General features: G+C 36.3%; 1 protein-coding gene across 1 annotated transcript; it reads right to left on the minus strand.

Annotated features, from left to right (window-relative positions):
- Positions 1 to 13: 13 nt before the first annotated feature.
- LOC141653795 (protein unc-13 homolog) lies at positions 14 to 16,252 on the minus strand. The gene is made up of 26 exons (XM_074461648.1): positions 15,770 to 16,252; positions 15,613 to 15,677; positions 14,898 to 15,165; positions 14,751 to 14,817; positions 14,432 to 14,588; positions 14,035 to 14,202; positions 13,108 to 13,200; positions 12,808 to 12,978; positions 12,603 to 12,704; positions 11,744 to 11,962; positions 11,134 to 11,208; positions 10,520 to 10,606; positions 9,475 to 9,660; positions 9,233 to 9,391; positions 8,471 to 8,563; positions 7,904 to 7,975; positions 6,660 to 6,777; positions 5,713 to 5,885; positions 4,743 to 4,827; positions 3,911 to 4,054; positions 2,632 to 2,738; positions 2,060 to 2,137; positions 1,886 to 1,981; positions 1,048 to 1,143; positions 773 to 956; positions 14 to 373 (listed from the first exon to the last, which is right to left on the minus strand). Exons 1-26 carry the CDS (start codon positions 15,981 to 15,983, stop codon positions 228 to 230), a joined length of 3,423 nt encoding a protein of 1,140 aa, XP_074317749.1. The 5' UTR covers positions 15,984 to 16,252; the 3' UTR covers positions 14 to 227.
- Between the last annotated feature and the right edge of the window lie 727 nt (positions 16,253 to 16,979).

Here is a 16,979-nt window from a genome sequence, read left to right on the forward strand (position 1 = left end):
AGTCATTGTCATTCACTCTCCTCTCTAATCCGAACGAGAGATATGTTGGCCCCATTTCAGAAAATCAACCTAGTTTCCTTTCTCATCATTTAAGAAAAACCATAAAATCACAAATTCACAAAACATTTACAATATTCCAAAGGCAAAAGGGATACAAAAATAAATATTGGGTTTAGAACCTCACTAGGACGTAAAGACCTGCGGCTCCTGGAATGCAAAATACATCCTCACCAAGCGTCCTGGAATTTCTTTTTCAAGGATTTGAAGCTACTGTGTCCTGATTCTGGAAACCGAAATGACGCGCTTCTTTTCAGCAGGTCCGATATTATTGCTGAGCTCGACGATGATTCGTTTGTTGGATTTTCCTCATAGTCTGTTTCATCCACAAATAGTACAAGAATTTATCATTGTAGAGAACCTTCAATAGTTTCATACATGTATATTTTGTATAAAACCGGACAAAATCACAAATGCCATCTTAATGTACGGGTCACACTTGACAGCAATATAAAAATTTTTCACAACCGGCTCAAGTGCTCAACTAAACACTCAAATTTATTTTCATCTTTTGATGGTCTTTAAGCATCAAATGGCTGAATTATAAGCTTGGACACCTGTGACAATTACTCGGATATTTGTATGGGCAGTAGGGGACTGTATGGCAGCAGAATCAAAGACAATTAGAATTTCCAATTGAAGAGGTTTTATTTTCAGAAAAACATTAGGTTTGGTGCAGACTTTCCTAACACGTTATGTAAGAAACATGGATCACCTGAAGATGGAGGAAGCTGGTAGTGCTTTTTGAGAAACTTGGAAGCTTCTCTATCCTTTTTGTGACATAAAACTCGAATATATGTATCGGCATCATCCAATGATCTATAGCCATCAATGTGTAGTTGTGGAGTCGTTGCAATGTTTTCACTCGCAGCCATCAGCATTTGGATAATGGTACTAGTCTAAAAGAGAAAAGCACAGCTAAGGAAATAATTTAAGAACAATATGCAGCCCAACTGATATATCTTCTTATTCTCAATCACACTATCATACCTGAAGGCAAAATAAACTTAAAATCTGATGCGCAAACTTTGATTCTCGCTCAACAGTAGAACGAGGAAGGCCTTCTCCATCAGCCACAAAGAAGTCCTAGCAAAAGAGAAGATGACTTCTTGAGTTGTTTCAATAACGTGATTTAACCCATAATGTGGCAGATGTCAGCTAGGTATTCATGACATGGGTTCTAAATTCATCAGCATAAATATAACGCCCTAGAGGCACCCTTTACGAAAATCTTTTGCGAGATAAACCATGCTTAAGCTGGTAGGATTGGACAAAATAATTAAACAGGTAAAGGAAAAATAATCGATGAATTTCAGATGACAAAAAAAGCCAAGACAGCCTAAACTTCATTGTTTTTGTCTTCACACAATTGAAGGAGCACAATAAGATGTGATGTGGATGGAAATTTCAGTTGATGAAAGGTGTAAGGTCACACACCATAATATAATGATTTAAGAAAAGGAAAATAATCAAAGAAGTTCATTCATGGACACTTCAAAATAGAAACCAGGAAATTCGCCGTGGACATAACCCCCATTGTTCCTCATCAGACTATGCACTCATCAACAGCATTAATATTTCCTCAGAGTCTCAACGGCTCCCGAAAATTCCAGGGTGGGAGAAGGGTGTTTTAAAACTTGGATGTACGCAGTCATACGCCCGTACCCAGCAGTTTTCAAATGACGCAAAATAAAAACTGCATTGATAACTGCATCACATGACAGGTACTTTAAAATGAAAAGCGTAGTTAAATTTAGTATTTTCTTTTATTCCAATACAACCAGAACCAAAGAATACCGGAGTCTGTCTTCATGAAACACACAAGTACCTTCAATGAACCCAAATCCTCCTCCATCAAAGTGACATCCATATCAGAAAATGCACGAGAAGGCCCTCCATCAAGCAATACCCAAATGTAACCCTCCTGAACCAAGCAATAAAAGCAGAATCAGTCCAAATACAGGAGAACCAATTCCAGACCTTATAAAACTGCTGAACATACCAATAATGTACGGAATATGCTTAGAACCACAGAATCCCGAGTAACTTCATCAATTGATCCGCATATTTGATTTAGTGCCTACATCAGTGCATCACATTTCATAATTATCAATATCAAACCACAGATACAGATTTCAATAGCTTGTAGAGTCATCAAGGAGCCGTACACATGACTTGGGTTCAAAAATCATTGGTATCTAAGCTACGGAACCGGGTGTAACAAGTATTACTCCTATGTAATTAATACAAAGAGGCAGTGGAAAAAGACCGTCTTTTCATAGTAAAAAGAAGCACACGTGTTTAGTGAGTCGTTTTGCTTTATTTCATCAAAATTCAAAGCAAGAATAATGAGCCTTTGGCCTCCTTTACATTAATACAGAAAATTATAAAACAACAAACTGACCGACCCTTATTCAAAATTAGTTTGCTGAGTAGAAAAAGGAGTTTTTGGCTCCCCTTACACCTAACTCAAAAAAATTTAAAATAACTGTGTAGAATAAATAAAAGTATAAAAAGTGTGAAGGCCAGTATTCTGCAAAACTTTCTACTAAGACTTGAACTTAAGCTACTTACAGAATCGACATTTGGAAGGACAGTGTCCATACGAGTTTTCTCAACCCCGCCACGGTATAAACGAAAGAGAAAGCCTTCTCTAAGATCCCAGAACACAGCTTTCGTTCCTTCATTACCAATAGGCCAAAATCAAACTACTTTTTCAACATTAAAGTAAACAAGCTACTAATAAAAGCTATACTGAAAGAATTATTTCATATCAGTAACATTACAAGTATTTACAACAATATACAATTTTGATGCTGCTTATATCTTATCTTGAGCAACACATCTCATTTCTTTTCCAGTCAGAGGGAGGCTTTATTTCATGACAAGATGCATCAAGATCTAAAAACATAAACGACGAAAGTATCAATCGTTATAGTAAACCCATACTCCCTGTTTCCACTCAAGGGGATACGTTTTCCATTTTGGTCTTTCCCAGTAAATTGTATACATTTCCTTATTGCTAACTTTTAACTCATAAAGTTACTGTCATACCTTTATTTACATACCACTTCCCATCTTCATCTCCTCCCACCCACCCAACCAACACCATTACCACCTTCCAGAAAGCCACTACAACACACACCGTCACCACCACCACCACCACCACCCAACCCCCAGTAACACACCATTCACCACCAACCAGACCACTACCACTATATTGAACCCCAACCCCAACCACCACCTCACACCTCACATCAGCCCAAACTACCATCTTAGATTCGACTCTCCACTGCATCACCCTTTGCACTACTAACCGCTAGTCACAAGCCAAATTACCCTCCTCTGCCACTGTCAAATAAACCACCCACCACTACACCACCTTGCGACCCACCCCCAAAACCTCCATCTTCACTCCACGACCTCCCCACCCGCAAAACTTCCATCCTCACTAACCGACTTCCCTTCACCATCATCATAACCACCAGTCTCTACAACCTCACAAACCACCAGATCTGAGGGAGGCAAGTGTGGTTGAACATTAGTGGTGCGCATGAGGTGGCGGATGGGGTGGTGGGTGATGTGGGCAGACTGATGGGGTGGTTGAAGACTCGGAGGGGAGGGGTTCATGGTGAGGGTTAGTTGTTGATAGAATTACGGGTTATATATATAAAATGAATATAAGAGCAGTATTTCATAAATTTTGGCAAATCCAAATGTATATAATTGAGTGAGAAGCAGAGAGTATATTAGTGGAAGATTGAGTTCACAAGTGCCGAAAAACCATGACAAAACCCATTGTCAAAGATCTAATCTTATTTTAGATAAAGAATGATCCAGAGCTATTTCTCACCAATGAAGTTAATTATTTTGGTTACTGCACAAGCAACATTGTTTCTTATTCCATCAAATGTTGTTGCGAATAACTCGTCAACTGATTCTTCAGACATGGACATAGTTCTCTCCAGAACTTCTGCAGCTTCTTCTACGATGTTAACTGTTGAATACATGGACAAATTTAGGCTACATTTTAATGGTAAAAATACCCACTCTTCAGTGGCAATGTAAACTAGCAATGTTCGATTTAAGTTACTTGCTGTAGAAACAGTAAAATGAATAAAGAGCCTCAGTAAATCAGAAGGCTATGAAAATCACACACGTCATTGCAAGACTGAGGTCTCTTCGATTTGAAGGAAATGTTTACCCGGACAACCACCTTCATAAATTCATTATTTTGGTTGATGTAAAGGAAATAAAGGCAGGATGAATTCCTTAATACCATGACTTATTTCACCTACCCCGCTTTTTTATCCGAGTTTATAGTAAACTATTTTCAGTAAAATACATTTTCGCCCAAACCAAAAAGATGTCTAAAGCATGACTAGGTATTATGTACTTGCTTCAAAAAAATCATACAGAAGGTATAGCAGGACAATAAAACAGTGCTATTTTCGGAATTATCAACACACGAAATCAATCAAAAGAGAATTCATGAGATACTGCTGCTGTTCTGCAACACGCTCGTATAACAAATCAAACAATCAAACTCACTGCCCAGTCAAGCCAAAGATCAGGAAACATGACTCAGAAATATTTGGAGAGACGGGACTAATATAAGAGACCCTTTCAAATACAATCCAACTGCCTTACACTAAACATAAAAAATCAAGAGTACAAACACTTACACCATTTTCGTTTAACAGACGGCCTGACAAGTCTCCATGATTTCCGCATGCCATCTTCTAATTCACTGATTTGATTTTTTAGATACTACACAACAAATAAATTAGAACCTCCTATTCAGAATAAGTCGTGCTTTATATTAAATATTGATATAAAAAGTAAATTTAGCAGATTTTCAAATAATAAACTTCGAAAATGGAAAAAATAAAAATAAAAATTACAATGGGACAAGACATGCTTGAAATTGAATACCAACCGTTTAACAATTGAAAAGTAAAACAACAGAAATCCAAAGGCTAAAGCCTAATGTAATTCCACATTGTACAAAGAGAAGAGAAACGTGATAATAATCTTCTTCATTGTATATAGCCTTTACAGGCTAGAAAGATACGACATGAAGTATCGGACAAGATAATCTGTTCCTCGAATACTGAAATAGTTTTTTTTTTAAGAGTACATAACTGATTCGTAATAGCTACAGTACAGAGTACTGTTTACCCATTTGCTAAATGGGCTGTCAAAGTTGCAAAGATAATAATGTGTTACAAGTACACTAAAATGATTCTTATGGTTATAAGTCATAACTGAGTTAAGAAATACTAACTAATAACATAGAAGAATATCAGAATTTATATCTATATGTGTAACTCTGTAGTCTGTAAATGACATGTGGCAGCGACTTGTTCTCTTATTAAATAGTTTCTACATAGATATTGATAGTCTGTGAAAAAATGGCACTTGATTATACGGAATGGGGTTAATATTGTAAAGTGTTATGGCCTTAAGGGTAGAAGTTTACCGGAAACATCCAGTTGAAAACACATACTGACATTAAGAACAGTTTCATGTATCACGAAAAATGATGTTCTTTAATCTTTATATATTGTCCCAAAAATGTCCAGAATCTATGAATACTCATACTTGTAATCTCCATTCCTTTTCTTCCTTTATTAGAGAGGGGGTGAACCTTACTTGAAGAGTGTTCAGTCTGATGCACAACTTGGAGATCGTCAATTTTCTCAGACAATCACTAGTGCTCTCGTCCAAGATTTTGGCTTCGTTAGCCTTTTTCCTAGGAACTGGAACAAGACTTTCCTCATAACGAGTCAATGATGGAGTGGGTGGATAGAGGTGAATATTCTCAACTGCATTTACCAAAACCAGCTTATAAAGGAAGATTTGAAAACAGGAATCTCCAACACAGAAATCGAGAACTAAAAAAGAAACAAAGAAAAAGATGGAGCAGTGCTCAATCATGTAATTCCTCATTTTAAATTAAAAAAATTAAAAATAAAGATTGATTAACAAGAATCCGCAAGTTGATTGTGACCAAAATCAAGGATTATCACACGCATTACATTAGGACTGAGGATATGTTCATAAACCAGTAGGACAAGTAATCATACAATTAAAACTTTACTAGATAAATAATCAAGCAAAGGAATGTCATTTTATCATTCAATCACATTTCATGAGCTTAACACATTATGGTAAACCTTAGGGCAAGGAACTGATGTAGGGTGGCATTGGCGGCAAAAGTTGTTATGAAAGTAGTTGTGTTAACTGTTAACTGTCAATGCTTGTTAGAATTAGTTGCAGTTAGTTAGCAAGTTAGTTGTCAGGAGCTGGCAAGTTAGTTATAGGAAAGTATAAGTTGTACAAATATTAAATACTCGAGAAGGTGTAAGAAACAAGTCATTCAATCACAAAAACAAATTCAAATTACTCATTTCAAATCTTTCTATCTTTCTTTATATTCCTCAGTTAATATTCAGAGTTGAGCTCGGCTCCTTTAAGAAATAATTGTCGAATTACAGCCACTTCCTAGTGTACTGTAACAGGAACTTGAGCACTAATCAAGAACTGTGTAATATGGATTATCATTTATGATAGTTCTTTATGGATAATTGGATACGTACCTAACTGAGATACCACTTTGGTCAAATAAGCATCCAAGCTGTGGATGACTACTGACAGCAAAGCTTGCAGGTGTGTAATATTCACGGGAAGTTTCAATCCAAAAAACTGGTCAATTGTCTGCAGCAAGAAAACAGCAAGTCAAAATATAAAACTACAAAAGAATGGGATCCACAATCTTAGCCCGCGAAATATTATCAAGAACAGAAAGAATACTCATGAACGAACTTCATGGTTTGTTTTGCACGAAAGTTAAGGAACATAGTAAGCTGTGGATGAAAATGCAAGATGAAACATACAGGTCACAAAACCTAATGAACACAAATAACATAATAAGGAAAAGCAAAAGGAAAGATTCCAAGTGGGAAGTTTACTAATGGGCACCCGGAAATGGAAACCAGTAAGTTTATTCATGGAAGGAGGGATTGCTACTATTTGAGCAAAGGTCATGGTAGTAACATCCCCCTTACTACTAAGAGACTAAAAATTCTCAATAATTTTCCCTCCTAAAGGAATCTGGCTAAATAAGGAAACAACACTATATTTTTATTAAATTATTATCTTTAATTAATATATAATCTTTAATCATTATAATCTTCTAATTAAAATAAAACAAAACTGTGATATAAATCTAAAAATTTGTATATGAAAAACCGATAAATTGATATTATTAGTTTTGTATAAAAAAAATTTACCAAGTACTTAATTTGTATTAAAAAAAATCATGAACTGATATAATTTGAGAAAATTTCTAAATTAAAATCATTGATTTTCTGGTAAATTTTTATTAAAATACACATTTCATTACTTTACCCAATTCTTCTTTTGATTAGTTTCCATTTCAATTTTTCATCCTCATATTAAAATATGAAAAATTATTAATATATCAATTTTAAATCTATAAATAATATATTATAAACTAAATGATCTATAAATACCGCGCATGGATGCGCGGGATCCATACTAGTTATTCATGAAATGTGTATAAAGTGCCAAAGGAAAAGGCAAACTGATGTGTGCAAAAGACAAAAGGATGTCTATCAATTATAGCTCTAGGAGCTCAATCTGCATTTTTTTATTCCTTTCTCCATATCCTGTCCAAACCAAAGATGAGAGTGAAGCTATATCACCGCTTTTCACACTGAAAATAACTACTACGTGACCAAAGCCACCACCGTTTTCTAGTAAAATAAGTATGTAATGCATCAACTAAAAAGAATAATAAAAACCGAAACAAATGATGTACCTCCTCGATCATACGAAAAACCTCGACAACAGATACTGCGTGCTTCTGTTGAGATGACAGAGGTTCCCATTCCTGCATGACCCAAAAGTAAAATTAATTTTGAAAAATAGCAATCACTCTTTTGAATAACTTTGATAAGTAGAGTACATAACAATCACAACCCAGTCAATAAGTTCAATGATCCTACAGTAGAAGGTATAAAGAATATTTGAAGGTGTAATTCCCTTGCTACCTTTGCTTTTGCAAATTACGACATATTAATGGCAAAACCTGGCATGATCAAGGAAGATATCCACATGGCCTTTCATAATCGTGAAATTTTAAGCCAAATTGAAGGAATGATTGTTGATTTGGGCCACTTAAAAAAAATCATATCATTTAAATATTTTAACATTATAAATCTGTGTGGAGGACGAAAGTAATCCTTAGATTCCTTACTTCATAGACTCAGCTCAGGAAGCCCAATTCCACAACTATCGTTTAAAATGATTGTGAGTTACAGTACTTGCACAACTGCTAGAGAAAGAGTGGGCCTTTTGTTTCCTCACTCCTTAAAGGAGCACTAACCTCAAGTTCAAAAGCACGGCCAATCCAGTCTAAGATGTATTCATGTTGAGAGATCACCCAATCAAGAATAAGTGACCCAGATACCTCTCCAATCTGCCAGATCAAATGCACCAATAAGAGGTCATCTCCTTATGTCAAATTATGCAGGTTAAAAATGAAGGCCATGCAAGCATAATTGTTATTGAGCCCTCTTTCCATATGTAAACTGTACTTAAAGATGTACTCCCTCGGTCCCTCTTATCGCATTTATATTTTTCTCATTTGACTATAGTGGTCAGAGCAAAACAACTTTGACCAATATTTCTCACAGTATATGTTGGCTACAACCTTATTTCAATTACAATATAAACATTGTTGTTAAATCAAACAACAAAACTTTACATGGTATATCGACATGTATTTCGAGGAATCAATAGCCAAATTAAAAAAGTCAGACATCAAAGTTAAATGGGGACAACAAACTTTTGAGTGATCTAATATCATTTAAGATTGTGCAATTTTTCGAAGATCAACAGATGCATAGTCATCCTACCAGATGCAAAAGTTGGGGAAAAATTAGCAATATAGCTCCTAAGGGTAGAGTGTCGGAAGGGCTTTTAAAAACGAAAATTTATCATCTACACAACTTATAAAGCTGAGAGCTGAGTATAAAGAGGGAGACTAAAAGTCTATCAGGTTAAAAGAGCAGCTGAACATAACAAAGCCCTTAACAATGCCATTCTCAAGAAAAAAATCTCTAGAGACCAGAAAACCTCCTATTACCTGATAGTGGTCCAAATCACTGTCCAAAGGCAACTGTAAGCCATTTCCTTCACAGGCAAAAGAATAAAGCCGAGTCAACTGCCGGTCAAGTACATGAGCAGAAGCAAGAACCACTCTGGCATCTTGAGAAAGACTTGACAGCCCCTGAACAAATGGTGTCTGTTCAACAGAGAACTTCATTAAACTACGTGAAAAAATTCTAACGAGCGGAAGGGACTTATACATGATTAAGAATCAGATACCAATTTCTCCGCAAAGAACTGATGCAATAGTGTGGCAGAAATCATCCCAGCTTTAGCACACCATTTGTGTAATACAGGGCAGAATACAGTGAGCTCCGTCTCAGCAATCAAATTTACAGCATTTGCCAGTAACGCCAATGACTGTGTCGTGTCCAAACTAGATTTGAGATCCAAGCAATCCAGCACCTGTTAAAAGAGCGCACCTAAATAAAATCATAACCAATACATCAACTACAACAACATTACTCCAGTGCCTCTAAGGCTGCAACAAGTAGTGGGGTAAGGGGGTACGATGTACATAAATTACCCCTACGATGTTTCAGGATGCCCCATAATGAAAATTATGTCGAGAATTGCATTGAATGGTGTTACTTCGCAATAATAAAAAGGGCAACCAATTTAGTGAGTCATTTTAGTTTATACGATGATAGTCCAGATTCCAGATCCAATAGAATAGCAAGATGTTAGAACATGAAAATGGGTCTGGGCCTTATCCGAACGGAGGAGAAACGGACCACTTGACAAACACAAGGGAGGTTCCATCCTAAAAATCAATTGGCAATAAGAGTAGTAACCCCCTTGTTTATAAAGTGGTACAATCTCTCTTCTCCAACTAATGTGGGACACTCACATGTGGGTTTAATATTCCAACACACCCCCTCACACGTGAGGTCCCGTTGAAACCCAGGGCGAAACCATGGGAGCGCACCAACGAATCCTCAACGAGGCCCTCCACCAGTGGCATAATATGCCACTTGGGAACAGTTTAAATTCGAAACCTAGGACGAAACCTTGGCTCTAATACCATGTTAGAACATGCAAATGGGCCTGGGTCTTTTACCCGAACGGAGGAGAGACGGGCCACTTGACAAACACAAGGGATGTTCCATCCTAAAACCAATTGGCAATAGGAGTAACCCTCTTGTTTATAAAGTGGTACAATCTCTCTTCTCCAACCAATGTAGGACACTTACACGTGGGTTTAATATTCCAACAAAAGAATTACTACATCAACTATGATAAATAATATATGAGCATAACTCACTCGTGTGTATGCCTTTTGAGCAGAACCTTTGACATACATTTTTATCCGTCTTGAAGCATTCTTAATAGAATGGTCAGATTTACACAGCTGCGAGATGAAAAAGTTGTATACATCAGAAATACAAGCTTTCAATTGGCAATTTCACAAATGAGAATGACAGTCATTGTAAATGCAAAAAACTCATGCCAGAGTGCATTGCTAATTCACTAGCTAACAACATAAAGGACTTCCGCAAAACTTAGAAGATACAGACAAGGTACAGAGTAGCACATATCTAATCAGTTGTTAATAAGTGGCTTTTACAGCAACATGGCCAAAGAGCCAACAAGCTCAAGCTAGGCTCAGAAAATAAAACTAAAATTCAGCAGTTGATAGTTGATAGCTCAAAAAAAAATCATAGATAGTACACCATAATTAACTTTGTTATAGGAAAGCTGATTCTAAAAAGCAGCAATATGTTTACATCAGAATCTAAAACTTGGATAAAAGAATATCGAAAAGCGAGGGAAGAACACACATAGGCAACACACATAGGCGCCTTATAGAGAGAAGCATGACTAAAATGATGGATAAAATTGCACTATAGAACTCTGAAAACAGTAGCATTAACTGACCTGACCATGTTTGTTTAGCTCAAGTACTGCAGTCGTCATCGCAAATGTCAGCAATCCCTTGAACTTGGATGGTTTCTGGATTATTATTTGATTGTTAGAAAAAAAATCTAGAAAAGAACTCTTCGATTTAAAAAGAAAGAACTACAAACCATTAACTTATTAGAGCATCAGGACTATCAAAACATATAACACTAAGGGGTCGTTTGGTTCAACAAGTCGGAATGGAATGGAATGGAGTTTAATAGTAGGGTGGTATGGGGTTCTAAATCCATACTTGCCTAATCTTGTTTGGTTCACCACAAGTTATAGAAGGGGGAATGGAGTTTGAATCCAAGGGGGGAAGGTGGGTATGGGATTCCAAGGGGTTGGGGTGGAGTTAGAATCCATTGGGTATCTAACTCCATTCCAAATCACCCCAACCAAACAATGGAATGGATCAAATCCATTCCATTCCAATATACCCAACCAAACACCCCCTAAGAAAACTTAGACCAAAACAAATTGAGCTAGAGACATGTAAATAGCCATATTAATAAAACACAAGGCTAAAAGTCATTCACTTTACAAAGTTCAAAATCGTAATAGCCTTACATGATAGTCGATAACCAACCTGACTAAAATGCTTATGATAATCTTGTAGCTTTCCATCGCACCAAATACGAACGAAAAGTAATACAGCTGGGGCCAAATTCAATTGCAATGAACTGCCTCGCCATTCAATTGTACACGACAAAAACTGTGCTCGTTCTTTAAGAGATTCAGCAGTTAGAACTTTCTGCAATTGGTGTGTTGTCTTCTCAAGCAAAAAATCCACATCTGTTTGTACAAACTTATGAGAGATAAAGGATCAATGAGTGTTTCTAATGCAATAAACATAAGAACAGTAGTCTCCTTTGAAGCAAGTGAGGAATACAAGTATATAAACATAAGAACATCTGAAGCCAAAGAACTCCTGGAGTCCTGGTATATAAGAATTGGGTAATATAATTCTTAGTGGTGGAGTCCTGATATAAGTGAGCAGAAATTCACCCATAAGGATCCATTTCAATGACAAAGAAAAAAACCTTTCCCCACTAGTGGATGATATGCTGAGCAAAGATGCCACGTCTTCTAGCCTCCTAGTTCTACCAATTCCACCCTTCCTCTCAAGTATCAAATTATCTAATAAAATTCACTATAAGAAGCTACTCCCACTGTCCCATTGGAGTGTTTACGTTTTTGTTTTTGGGAAAGCCCATTGGATTGTTCAAGCATTCCCATTAGGCAGACCCTATTGGCTTGTTTACTTGGATAGACCCCATAAATACTCTTGCTTCATTTAAAAACCGATTAATAAGCAAAAGTAAACATCCAAGGCGAGAAAAACTAAGAACATCTAATGTTATGTCCAGAACGACACGCTTAAATAAACAGCTTAAATAAAAATGCCTGAATATATTAAAAAAAAAAAATAGTGATAATTAGAGAACCTGTTTGAAAAGAACCCAACTATATAGTGCATCATGAATTATCTGAGTGACACCAAGAGTAGACCAGGTAAACTTAATGAGCTTCAAAATTTCATCTGCCTCCTACATACATAAATAAACAATATAATGTACAGTACACACGAATATTCCCAGAAACGATACTAAGAAGAAAAAGAAATTAAGAAAGACATGAGCAATGAAATACCAGTAATATTTGCTCTTCATCAAGGATATCAAATATTGAAGATAATAATTTCTCATACAGCCGAACTTTGAAGTGGTAACTGCTTCCTGGTTTCTGATAAACTCTTGAAGCAGCGTCTCTGACAGAAATTAGAATCCCCGCTCGTTCAGAAGGAGACATTGTATCCCATTCCTTAAGCAAAAACAAAAAAGAATAGTACAACAAATTCAGGCAATACTCAACTAACTATACCGTTTCCACTTGGAGGAGAAAGATGTTGGTTTGACCCAAGGAAACTAACTACATGCTCAAATCACATACCCTTGCATTTCGTATCATTCCAATAGAATGTTTGACGGTTGAATATTCAGCAGCCGAAGGATCAAGGCAACATAATTCTTCTAATATATTCGCCTGAAACAGTTTACAAAAAGGTTGCTTATTGAAAAACTATTGAAAATCAAGTATTTCCTCAATCAGGCATCAAATCAAGACCCAAGATTCTATTTCCATTCTCCAAGTTCTTATGAATTCTTGCAACCCCTCACTTAAACGACAAACAATATCACAGTTTAATTTAAGCATACAAAACGAAATGGTGTAAAAGACAGTGACTTCAGACACAAAAGCAACATGTACATTCTTTAATGATGCACGACAGAAACTATCTCAATCAAACTCCACTAAAGGTATCCTACACCAAGTGTCTAAGCATTGGACTTCGGCAGTCTATCAAAAACTTCATGTTTTTTCAATTGAAATGAAGTGTCCGATTGTCATACCCATGTCCAATTGTTGAGAGTCAGTCATGATACACATGGTAATATCAAGAGGCAGGGTAACATGGGTCGCAAATTTTAGATGCATGATGAAGAAAGGAATTTTTTTATCACCAATGTGGATAATACAGTAATACCATCGAATTATGAAAAAAATTATGAGTCAATCTTCAATCCCCTAACTATGTATGAAATTACTACCTTCAATAACATAATAGCCTCAATCTCAATCTAAACTCAGCATTTCTTGCTGAAATAATTTCAGATATTCCTCTTTTCTGATTTTCAAACTAAATTAAGACAACCACGTAAATAGAAGTTTATAAAAATCAGCCTGGATATAATTTCCAAACCAGTTCTAAGTTTTATTCACTAAATGATGATCAAGGGCAAAGAACAAGCCAAAGTCATCAACCAGAAGCTAGGTCACAAGTCTGAACTAGTTAGTGTTTGGAAGTTTACACTTTACCTGCTTGTTCTTCCAATAAATATACGTCTTTTCATTTTGAAAATCTGATCTTGAAATGCTATTAAGAAGGCCCAAAACAATCTGCAGAATATCAGCTTGCCCATTTAAGGTCCTCGAAGTGCATCTTATCAATTTTTGCCTGATGCATATATCCATTGCTTCTGAAATCTACAAAGTCGTTCATCAATCAGATAAATTGATAACAGCGTCTGGGAGTAGAATATAATATACTGTATTAGATAACCCCTTGTCACACAAATAAGTGAATTATGACCACGAACGAACGCAAAAACTGACATAGGCAATACTGATATTAGACAGTCATTTACAGTGATACTTCCTGATGCATACACACAAACCAAGAAGAAACCAGAGAAAAAGCAGAATGGCGACTTGCCTCCATTTGCATGCGTATGATGTTCAGAAGTTCCACATCTCTATCTCGAAACTGCACTTGTGATAGTTGTGAAGTCTCTTTATTCTTTTTTCCCTTCAACCCGGAGAGAATTCGAGAACTCCTTTCTTTTTTTCTATCTTGTTCACATACTTCAATCCTAATTTACAAAAAGAAAATGGACTAAATTGTCTATATTCTAAGATCATCACAAGTATTAAGTATTAACTACATTCAGACCCAAATTCATCAAATACGAAGCAGTTCACCGCAATAACATTTAACAAGCTTGCACGAAAAAGAGAGGGAAGATAATTAGTACCCGGAAAAGACTAAACATGCCACCAATACTTCATAAGCTGACTCCCGCAAATCATCGTCTGACAGCCCTTCAAAAACCCTAGAGCTAAATATGAGTTGTCTAATAAAAAGACGTTGTAGAGGAATAATGAGGATAGTAACAAAATACCTGTTTGTAGATGTGGTAACCCTAACACCGGAACTCCAAGATCCTTAACCGACTTTGAGGATTTTGCCATATGACGTCCCGAGTTCCCATTTACGTTTTTAAGTGAGTCAGTATAGTCGATTGAAGTAAATTCAGAGGAGCTTGATGATTGGTGTGCAACAGTAGTTGCCTTACTAACACAAGTTGGAGGAGGTTGACGCTTAGGAGGTGATCCAGAGGCGTTGGATGCTGAGTGCATAAAGTAGGTATTCCCCGATGGAGCATGGATCTGGAAAAAGGTGTAAATTTATTGGCACCAGAAAAACTACTAATCCATGAGCCATGACCGATAAAGGATGAGCTAATTGTCTAAATGAAGCACGCATTCGATGCTAATCCGCTCCTAAATCAAAGCTAAATGTGTGTCTAACATTGAAAAACTAATCCGGTCCTAAATGTCTACAACAACACAACAACAACATCAGAGCCTTAATCCCAAAAATGATTTGGGGTCGGCTTACATGAATCATCCTTTAGAACCGTCCAAGGGTGAACGCACACCTCAAAATGCGAAAAAAATTGAATGTCTGTCAGCACAAATTTGTCAAGTCATACGAATCGTAGACTAATTACAAAATGAAAGAACAATGTAATCAGGCAAGTTTAAATGAAAAACAGTATCAGCAAGTGAACCTGGATTAATAAAGTAGAAAAGGGAAAAGTAAGAATGTTTTACCATAGTTGGGTAACCTAACTCATAGTAATAGCTCTTGGTTGCCTCAGAAACATCCAAAACACCGCCTGCAGCATAATTACAATTATTATTTACCAACAATTAATTAAGCAGTAAAAACATGAAAAGCCATTAAAAAGAAAGAGAGTAGTTAATTAACCAGAATGAATGCAAGAGAGGACATAATCAGCACTGAGAGTATCAAGGTTGATATCAGAAAGGGAAGAAGTGGGACCAGAAGGAGTACAAACTTGTTTGATCAAATTTGAAGATGATATTATATATTCTAGAAGCTTCCTTCTGTCACGCCTGTATACTTCCATCATCACTGTTTTTGAATTTGAACCCCAACAACCCTTTGAACCCTTCTCCATTTTCACGAAACCACAACTATATAATACTCCGTATTTGATAGTACTAGCAGTAATATATACTGTAGTTGATTAACATGGAAAGATTATGTTATAAAATAAATGTGATTTTATTATTTGTCTAAATAAGCAAGGTAATCATCAATCCTCATCACCTTCGCACGACAAAGGGGAACTGCAAAGTGGATACTGTAACGCCTTTTTGACCACCTTTCATATATTCTCCTCTATTCCTCGATCCCCGGCTCCACCTTCCATATGTTGACTTTGTTACGGATTGACGGGTAACTCGTCACAAAAGTCAAATTTTGTGACGGATAATTCGTAACAAAAAGTATGTGACGGATCCGGTTATATACGTTGGCTTAATGTGACAGATAACTAGTCACATGCCTTGGATATCCTTACCAATATTGATATGGAAGAAGGCATGTGATTCGTTATAGTCATATAAAGTCAATAATAGTCAACTTACTTATATGACGAATTATCCGTCATAAATATTGGCTTATTGACTGTATGTGATGAGTAGTTCGTCACAACCCGTCACATAAAAAAATAGTAGAAGCTCGTCCGTCACGTTTCCCAAAATTGAAGCGTATTTTATTTATGTCAAACTTTTGGGTACTGCATGTGACCATCCCGAACTCTCTATCAAATGTAAATCAAAGAAGTGTAGTTGTTCGTCCTTTATAGGAGAGAAAAAGTACAAGAAAAAAAGGAAGAAGCGCTTTCCACAATTATCAGGAGACAAAAAATGGAAATTCTTCAGGAAGAAGAAACGAAGAGGTTTTAAAAAATCTGATCGCTGTTACAACTGCAAAAAGAAAGGGCACTATGCAAAACAATGTCAAATAAGAAGAAAAGAGATAATCTTATCGGTTATCTTACCCGTGTTGAAGATATTGATGACGCAGATATTGAATCCATCTTTTCTCTTGATGATGAATCAACAGATGATTCTATTCTTGCAATGGTAATAGAACCAATCAGTGATTC

This window comes from Silene latifolia, chromosome 4 (assembly GCF_048544455.1).
Source record: "Silene latifolia isolate original U9 population chromosome 4, ASM4854445v1, whole genome shotgun sequence".
Classification (NCBI taxonomy): Eukaryota; Viridiplantae; Streptophyta; class Magnoliopsida; order Caryophyllales; family Caryophyllaceae; genus Silene; species Silene latifolia.